This window comes from Sinocyclocheilus rhinocerous, unplaced genomic scaffold (genome assembly GCF_001515625.1).
Source record: "Sinocyclocheilus rhinocerous isolate Xijiao unplaced genomic scaffold, SAMN03320098_v1.1 scaffold5220, whole genome shotgun sequence".
NCBI lineage: Eukaryota > Metazoa > Chordata > Actinopteri > Cypriniformes > Cyprinidae > Sinocyclocheilus > Sinocyclocheilus rhinocerous.
Genome location: NW_015642558.1, coordinates 1 through 10,056, shown reverse-complemented (window position 1 = coordinate 10,056; position 10,056 = coordinate 1). Strand labels below are relative to the sequence as shown.

Here is a 10,056-nt window from a genome sequence, read left to right as displayed (position 1 = left end):
TATATATATATATATATATATATATATTTCTGTCCCCCTCACTTCTGAAATTATGGCTACACCCCTGGTTGGAGTTATCTGCTTTTGCTATAAAACAAACTTTTAATATGTAAAAAAAAATTACTTTCAATTAACTTTAACTTTGTAAATTACCTGTATTTGTTTAGGTTAATATTACTTAATCAAAACAACCCAACTGCAGTTTGATTGATATTACTTGGAATGCGCAATTTAAAAAAACGTGAATTCTGGAGAAAAAAAACGGAGTTATCGGTTTTTGCAAATGAACTCTTCATATATAAATACAAACATGCATGTATATATTTAAGAAAAATGTTATGTTTATATGTTCAATATAGGAATATATACTATATAAGAATATAAATTTATACATGTAAATATTTTGAAAATATTCACTGTATGTGTGTGTATTTATATATACATAATAAATATACACAGTACACATACATATATTATGTAAACAAACACTTTAATTTTGGATGTGATTAATCGCGATTAATCATTTGATGGCACTAATATATATATATATATAATGTATGTATATTATGAACACACTGGCTTGTAGTGCAAACAATACCGTTTACTGCACATTAGTCATTCTTCTTGTTATTTCCCTATAGTGGCTAATGAATCGGAAGTCTCATCCATTGGCTTACTTCTGCGTTGAAGAATAAGGTGGATACATATCTATGCTTGCCACAGAGGTCAAAGGAAGTCGAACAGTATTTAAATATTGTCAAACAGCCATTCAGATTTTTTTATATTTTTATTTTTAATAATGTTTTAACATATGCAACATATATATATACGTTTTTTTTTATATGCAAAACTGTTGCCCAATTATAGCATTGGGTGTTTGCTTTCAAGTCATGAATGTGGCACACCTATCAAAATGGAATGTTTTAAAGAGAGGGTCAAAAACAGGATAGAAAATAGCCTATTACTTCTAAATGCTAAATAAGTGTTGTTTGATGTGAACATCTTGCTAACATTATAACTGGACTGCAAAAAACATTATAAAATAAAACAAATACATACATACATACATACATACATATGCATGCAGTTTATGACCCCTTTATTGTAAAAGATTTATTATTGGTTCACTTGCAGAGGCAGGAAATTGACAAGAACAGACACATGGAGTATGAAAGATTTAGGTGCTTTTGTGTTATCTTTGAGTTACAGGTGGTTTTGATTACAAAGAGATGAATTAAGAGAAAGAAAAATGCAAGGAAATAGGACTTTGGAATGGAGGAGTAAACAGGGGGTGGGGGGTGGGGTGTGAAACAAAAATGTTTTCTTTTGTTTCTTTTCCTCATCCTCACTTTGTTATCTTCTGTGTCTTCTCTTAGTGCTCAATGTCTTTCTTTCTTAATATTTCTGTCTCTCCAAGAAAACAAATGGGAGACATTGATAGAGAGGGTGGCACTCTGTTACAGAGATGCACCATCTCTTTAAATATCTCCTCTGCTTATACATTTATAAAGGGAAACAATGGCAGAGAGAACAGAGAGATTGTGATTTTAGATTATTTTATTGAAAATTATCACATTAGCTCCATGTGACTAACATTCAGACAGCCCAAATTCTAACAGACCTCCAGTTTAGACACGTCTTTCTTTGAGAGGACAGATAGACCATGGGGAGACTGAAAATGTAACAAGATGTTGTGGTAATGAGAGGAGGTAGAGAGATGGTTGATGGACTGAGATTATTCTTCCTCTTTCTCCTCTCCATGTGTGATGACGTAGCAGATGTTCTTGTAGTCTACGTTGCCAGCCACATCTGGAGGGAAGGCAGCCCAAAGATTTTTCATCTAAAAGAAAATAATCAGAAGATATTAAAGAATTGATCAGTAAATGGTTTAATGCTTTGCTACACATGGAAAAAAATCCCATATGTCTCCATATATGGCTCAGTTCACTCCTTCAATGTAGAGCGCTTTTCATAATACACATTCAGTATGTTTACATGCACAATTTTTGTTTCAATCGGACTGAATTCATTCCGATTGATGAATCTGAATGTAGTGTTTACATGAATGCTAAATAAAGTGATCGGGTTGATGTGCACGTTTATATGTCACAAACTTCTAGGGCTGCCCCCTAATAGTCGAATAAACGTTAGTCGACCAGAAGAGGCTTGGTCAACCAAAATTTTATTAGTCGCACAGAAAAAAAAAATCAATGGGCGATGTCACGCAGCCTGTGACTAACAGATCGTTAACGGCTGGTCTGTGGTAATACAGTACATCGACGGGCAGGACATCCAAAAGCTCAACTATCATTCACTGACCTCTCAAATATGGCTTATCATCTGAAATATGTAAGTATTAGCAACTTTACATTGCCACTCAATCTAATGTTATCCTAGAGAAATGTGCGCTGTTCAAGTATCTGTGCTGAGTGTGGAAGCTGAACAGTAGTGCTTACTGGAGGACAGATGGAGGCGCCGGTGCACTGACTTGCTCTTAAAATACTGGTCATTTTTGGTCATACAGATAAGGGTAACACATCTTTCAAATCTGTAAAGACTCTACGTTTATTTGTGTGCACTCACAATACCGCATTTTTGTAAAATAATGAAAGCAAACATGATCTGCTTTCTGCCGTCTCGGTCTGTGAACTTGAGCACTAAATTCCGTGTATATCTTTGCCTTACAGACATTAAAAATATATCTATAGAGAGTGAAATACTTTCCAATGAACCAATTCAAATGGAAAACAAATTCTCAGATTATGTAATCCATGTGAAACGCATCCACTACTGCAAAGTCAGTGTCGTCGACTTCCGAAAACAAAGAAAGCCGTTATTAGAAAGCAAATTATTAAAATGTTAATGCAGTCTCCTTACTGTTTTTCCTTGACACATTGATAATCATTACTTCTGCCAGTGCGCTGTGGCAAGCTTTATGTGTGTACTTGAGCACTTATTAGGCTTTGTAGGCAATTAAAGGCTCATTATAATGATTTAAATGGTTTATTAAAAATCGTGCGATTAGTTGACTAATGCTTCAAATGAACAACTACTAGTCGACCAGAAAAATCCTTAGTCGAGGGCAGCCCTACAAACTTCAAATCGGAATCCACCCCCTTCAATCCGATCGAAATTTCATTCTGATCGAGCCCAATCGGATCAATTAAGGTGTTTACATGAAGGCTTTTCAGCCCGACTGAGCCATCAATCCGATTACAAACGAATTATTTGGTTGCATGTAAACGTAGCCATTGTTTCAAAGCAAATTTATAATACCTTAAGCATCTGCATGTGGTTTTGTGATTTTGGAGTGAAATTCACTGTTGTTAATGTATCACTTAAAGAAAAATTATAACTGCACACTTGCTTAAGTATAGACTTTCTTTTATTATCAACGATAATTTTTTTTTAAAATCCTGATGAAGGTTCTCACGCCGAAACATTGATAATAAAAGAAAGTCTATACTTAAGTGTGCAGTTATAATTTTTCTTTAAGTTTCTTCTCTTAACTGGCACCTTCAGAGGTGTGAGTTTGCTTCACCATTGTTAATATATCACTGCCATAATTACAGTGGATAGCTGTACACAAACATTTGTTGCTGCTATAACACACCCTTTTTGTGGAATTTTGTACCTGCTCACCAAAACTATATACTCCCAGAGCAGAAATTTGCAGGAACACAGGAATGAAACAGAAGCCATTTGCCTTATTAGAAGTCAGTGTACCATCAGAATGATTTTAAAATTGAAATATCAAGGTAAAAATTTTTTACATACATTTGCTTTAATGCTTAATTTTTTGTTGCTAAATGTAAATTCATGTAAATTTTGAGATTATAAAAATCTATTTATAAAAATTATAATAGAATTTATAAAAATGTATCACATTTATCAGTTTGGAGCTGGGCAATAGTGTAATTGTATGTCTAAGGGATATTTTTCACTTTTATTGCTTGCCAGGCAAACAGTAATTACACACTTCGCAGAAAAACAAACCGCACAATTTGAATTTGATACATGGCCGTAGCACTAATGGTGTGGGATAATTACACATACATGAAACTTAAAGTATGAGAAAATGTAACTGTGATTCCTAAATTAGCAAACACCACTAATTAAAATAATCCAACTACGACTAACCTCCTCAGCGGTAAACCTGTCACACTGGGTGGTCAGGAGTTCCTCAAGGCTGAAAATAAAATAAAATATTACATTCTTGAAAATGACCTTTCACCATAGTTATTTATTCATTCTCTAGTGTGAACACCAATAGGTCAGGATACTTACAATTCCTTCTTGATGGTGCCTGTAGCCTCAGGGTCCAGGACTTTGAAAGCACTCAAGATAACATCCTCAGGATCAGCGCCTAAATGAAGAGTTTGATGAATAAATGTTGTGAATTCTTGATCTGAATGCTTGATGTGAGATGTCAACACTTCAAATGTACAATATAAATATAAAACTATATTTTCAACATTTTCTGGAGAAAATGAAAATGTTTTTTTGTCTATGAAAAACGTGCTGCCATAAATCTAAGATATTTGATGTTTCCAGGGCATTGCTGTGCAGAGATTGTTCTGGGTGGTTGCTTACTCACTTAAGTCAAAAGTGCCAATGTACAAGTATTTATTATATTGTGGTGTCTAGATATTATTTAGGATTATCCTTCATTGTCAGTGTAAGTCTAACGGTGCTGCTTTGCACTTTTTGTCATCGTCCTGTAGCTCAAACAGTGAAGCATTGTGCTAGCAACACCAAGGTCATAGGTTTGATTCCTAAAGAAATTAATTAACTTATTTAATCTTTATCTTTAAAGCACTGTAAGTCACTTTAAATAACAGTGTCTTCCAAATGCATGTAAATGTCCCAGCAACTTAGAATTATGTGTTCAGGTAAAGTTTACAAAGTTTAATACTTAACCCCAAACCAAATGTATTAGCAACAGACATTACAAGAATAAACTAAGTCAGAAAAGATTTGGACTCACCCTTCAGCTTCTCACCAAACATGGTGAGGAAGACAGTGAAGTTGATGGGGCCACTAGCCTCTTTGACCATGGCTTCCAGCTCCTCGTTTTTCACATTTAGCTGACCCATGGAGGCCAGCACATCTCTCAGATCATCCTTGCTGATAATACCATCCCTGTTCTGGTCGATGATTGTGAAAGCCTGTTTGTTTTAGAGAGTGTTAGATAGTTAATTAACTTCTAATTGCATCATAGGTCCCAAAAGATAGACATGTTGTCTTCATACAAGAATATATTATTTTTGTAGTTATGAAATTTTTCCCTTCTGGCATCAGGTCTTGATGTTTTTCTTCAGAATATCTATGAAACTTGAGATGACATCTGAGACCAAGTATCTTGGCAGCTGCTGCCCACTTGTCTTTCTAAGCTGTTAAAAGGTCACGGAATGTACAACAAGACTGGGGATATTTAAAGAGGGGGGATTGGTTACATTTGCCAGCCCCAACTAATCTCTTTACCACCCCTCTTTACTACTTACAATAGCTATAAAACTGTAAGTGTAAGTATAAACTGTAAATATAGTTAACGCTGATGCCATTGGTTATTGAACATAAAACCAATACTACGCTTTGTGATTACTTTTTTCCAGTTGTTGAATAGTTCTAAAATCGACCACTTTCTGAGTTACTAGTTAAAACATAGAAATCTGCAATCTAAAATTTTCAAGGTTTTCAAACACATGAGCATGGGAGCATGTAATTAATGACTACTGATTTGACTGATGTTAAAACTATCCTCTTAAGTTCATCTAAATGTTAATGTATTGGACTTAGGTTTAGCAGAAATTTACCTCCTTGTACTCCTGGATCTGGCTCTGCTCAAACATGGAGAATACATTAGAGCTGCCGCCCTCTGCCTGCTGCCTCCTCTTGGCCTTCTTGGGTGCCTAGAGGGAAAAACATACACGTAGAGTGAATATGCTAAAATATTTTGCTGCTCAATATTAACAGTTGCAACATGTAAAGTTGTTAAATGCACTGGCACTTCCTTCCTATCTATCAATCTATCTATCTATCTATCTATCTGTCTGTCTGTCTGTCTGTCTGTCTGTCTGTCTATCTATCGCCACCGATTAATCTATCATCAAATGATAAGAAGTGTTCATCAATTAATCTCATTATAAAAAAAGAGTGTTTATATTTTTTGTGGAAAACCTTCTAAAAAAACACTCACCATCTCTCAAAGTTTTTGCAGTTGGTAAAAAGAGGGGAAGTATACACCACGCTGATGTAACTGACATCTTCTTGTTCCCCTCTGGGGTCTTATATACGGGCCTGGGTGTGCTAACTTTAGCCTGAACATCAGGTTTAGGAAAGTGAGAGCTGGTGAAAGTACAAGAGAGGAGGTATATGGGGTGCTTTGGTGTCACTTTTCATTCCTGATCCAAAATAGGATTTGCACGCCTTGGAATGAGGTGAATTCAGTCCAGTAATTTTGGCAATAGTTTGGTTTAACTTGCGGACAAATATGGCAAGCCCAAGAGATTGTTGCTGGCTTGACTTAAGGGCTCAGTTTCTTTTTATTAAATATTATTGACTCTGTTTTGTAAGACTGAACAGTTACAGCAAGAATTTCTTATTATCAGTGATTAAAACTGCTTAATATCCTAATCATTTAATCATGTAACTAAAGACCAAACAAGAGATTGTGAGTTAGTGTTATTCACCTATTCAAAAGATCTAAACTACTGAGCCTCTTTATTATAGACACACATTACTACTATCACAGTTAATGAGCATTTGGTGAGTTTGAATATTTATAAGACCTTGTTTGCTTTGTGGCGTATATAGCTTAAGGTCTAAAAGTGTTCAGCAATATTCTTGCATAATCTACTGAAATATCCAATATATGCAATATAACACTTTCTTGTGTGTCCAGTAAGAAAGCCTTTTTCTTTGCACATACAGTGCAAATATAATGTAAATATAATGGCATATCCTGCTAATACCTCTATCAGTCTTGAAAGTGAAATATTACTATATTATGTAGCTTATATTAGCTTACATATAAGCTTATGTAGCTTATTACTTATGATAGATTAGCTTTTGTTCCCTACATAACTTTTTTTGTGATTCTATATTTTTCACTCCTCTTGTAATACTTGTGTAAGTCACTAACTGTAAACATAAATAAATGTAAATATGTTTTTGAACATTAAAATATGTAAATTAGTTAAGATTTGCTCTAAACAGTGGCTAACTAACAACATATTAACATATTGGCAAGTGATAAAGGTGCTGTATTGTATGGTATATATTATATGAATAAATGTCTGAATGTAAGGGACGTTTGATGACTAAACATATTTTTCAAGTACTGGGGCACTATATTGGGGAGCTTATAGGCTCCTGGTATAGTCCAAAACAGTGTTCTGCAGCCCTCCCACTTCACACCATATATGCATTCATAGCTGGACATTTATCATGGTCCCAACACTGAAGGTATGCATTCAAATACAGGGTTGTGGGAACTGACACTACCTCTCTGCAGGGAGCTTGCTCTTATGGTCTTTTTTATTTGTATTTTGGGTGACTGCTTATAGCTATTTATTATGCCATAAACACATTTCTTAATCCTGTCCTCAGATTGCTTTGACATATTAAGTATTTATGCTAGACAGCAATGAAAATAAATGTTTGGGGGGAAACTCCTCCAGAAAGCAGGCAAAGAGCACTTCCTTTAAAATCACAGCCATGACAGTTCATCACAATCTCTCATAATTAGGCGGCAGTATTTTTGCTATTCCATTAGCCGCATTCGTTACCTTATCACTTACAGATCTCATTATTTGCACACAAATAACATGGCTACTTCTGTAATTTATGTTGGCGAGGCCCTGTAGAGTTAGCTTCTTTTGGGTGTTTTGCTTTTAAGTGATAGGACTATGTCAAAGATGAATTGCTTCTGTGATAATTAAATTTGTCTTTGCAAAATGCACAGATTTATTTTGTATAATCCAATGACTCATCAGGCAGTGTCTTATAGTGAAACCTTCCACCCAAAACTCCTTCCTTGTTCTTATCCATCAATAGCCAGGGTGATTCGGTTCAGCCGAACTCAGGACTATAGGGTTGTGTGCCCATAGCGCACAAGTCTGCCGAAAAAAAAAAATGTATGTATGAAAGAAAGAAGGAAAGAATAAAACTTTTTTTTTTTGTAACACGTTAAATATTTTAAATTAATTGCAAATAAAATTGTTTTGACAGCACTATTACTACCTAAATGAAACATCAATGAGAATTCCATTAAGTCTAGTTACCCATAGAGCAAATGTTTATATTTTATGTAAATTATGTATTTTAAAATATATAAAAATATGGCCTCAATTAAATTAATTTGTGACAGTAAAACATTTACAAAAGATTTCAGTTCCAATCAAATAACTTTCTAATCAAATAATCCTGAAAGTCGTGATTTCCACAAAACCATTAATACAACTTTTTTTTTTCAACATTGATAAAAATAAGAAATCTTAATCACTTAATCAGCATATTAGAATGATTTCTGAATGATCATATGACACTGAAGACTAGAATAATGGTTGCTGAAAATTCAGCTTTCTATTACAGGAATAAATTACATTTTAAAATGTATTAAAACAAAAAACAGCTTTTTAAAATTGCAATAATATTTCATGATATTACTTTTTACAGTATTTTTCAAGTAAAATACAGCTTATATACACATGCATTGTTCAAAATATATTTTAGAACATCACTGAATGCCTCTCACTGTGTTAAAGCTATACATTTTATTGGAAAGTATGTTTCCTGAGAATCAAACTCGTACATTTACAGTTAATTCTCTTGTCTCGTAAGTAATATTTTTGTAATGTACTTTGAAATTGGAAGATTTTGCCATGTGAAAAGACTGACCCTTGAGTAATAATATATTGACCTGAAATTTTATAAGTGGGCATGGTATAAGTAGTTTATGTAAAATAACTGAACAGTTTAAGGGCCACTAAGCAAAGGTGTAGTGAAAAAAGAGACAGCTGTGAACAGAAATAACTCGCTATCCCCCGGTTTTCACACACCCCTTTTTGAACAAATGAATAGCGTCCAAGTGTGGAAACTGTTTCACGCTAGCCCAAATGTTCTTTTTCCAATAACACATTCTCTTCTGGCCTTACACACACAGATAAACATACTTTCACTCATGGCTGTTGTCACCTGGTCTATAACCATATGCCCTCTTCCCTCCCCTGAGCTAAATATAGGGCAGGGGTTCCCAAACTTTTGTCAATTGAGCTCCTTAGATGTAAAATATACAAGCACCCCCAAAGATTTTAAGCACATGTTTTAATCGTTTAATGACACTGGTGTTTCAGGAACCCAATCATAATTATTAATATTAATAATAATAATAATAATAATAACAATAACAATGATGATGATGATAATAATAATAATAATAATTTAAAAAATAATAATAATATTGTTATTATTATTATTAGTGTGTTTCGCTCACCTGTGGCTTGAGATGTTGGGATAGACAAACCATTTGGAGAACAGATAGATGGATTAATAAATAAGTAAATTGAATTTACATTATAATAACAGTTTTTGTAATAATAGTGTGCCGTATGTATAAAGGAAAAAATAGGCAGTGTTTTGGGAATAAAGGGGTAACAACCTGGAAAATAAAAATTTTTATATACTGTAAGTATTTTATAACTAAGGGGTACTTATTGTAAAATTACGTACTGCCTACTATATTTGCAACTATCTAAAATTTGGGAGCAATTAAGCAAGAACAATGAAACAATAGTGTGACCTACCTATACTGTCAGACTTTGTTCCTTGTTTTGTGTGTGTTTTGCTCCCCATGTGCCTTCCTTGCCCTTATTTGGTTATCTTCCTGTTCCTGCTCCCTGATTGTTTCTCATTTGATTCCAGGTGTGTCTCGTCTTCCCCTGATTAAGTTGTGCATTTAAAGTGTTTCCTGTTTTGAGTTCCTTTTCCGGTATTGTTCGTCCGAGTGCTACGTGTGTTCCCTTTCATGGGAACTTCGAACTGCGTCCTCTAGGG

General features: G+C 34.2%; 1 protein-coding gene across 1 annotated transcript; it reads right to left on the bottom strand.

The window, feature by feature from the left end:
- Positions 1–1,195: 1,195 nt before the first annotated feature.
- On the bottom strand, positions 1,196–6,278 carry LOC107756198 (myosin regulatory light chain 2, skeletal muscle isoform type 2). Its single transcript, XM_016573228.1, has 6 exons — positions 6,200–6,278; positions 5,817–5,912; positions 4,988–5,168; positions 4,288–4,366; positions 4,141–4,189; positions 1,196–1,840 (listed from the first exon to the last, which is right to left on the bottom strand). Exons 1-6 carry the CDS (start codon positions 6,200–6,202, stop codon positions 1,736–1,738), a joined length of 513 nt encoding a protein of 170 aa, XP_016428714.1. The 5' UTR covers positions 6,203–6,278; the 3' UTR covers positions 1,196–1,735.
- Positions 6,279–10,056: the final 3,778 nt, after the last annotated feature.

Coding starts and splice junctions, on each gene's coding strand:
- LOC107756198 (XM_016573228.1), bottom strand. Junction 5,169..5,816: donor AGATCCAGGAGTACAAGGAG/GTAAATTTCTGC, acceptor TAAAACAAACAG/GCTTTCACAATCATCGACCA. Junction 4,367..4,987: donor GTTTGGTGAGAAGCTGAAGG/GTGAGTCCAAAT, acceptor CTCTTCATTTAG/GCGCTGATCCTGAGGATGTT.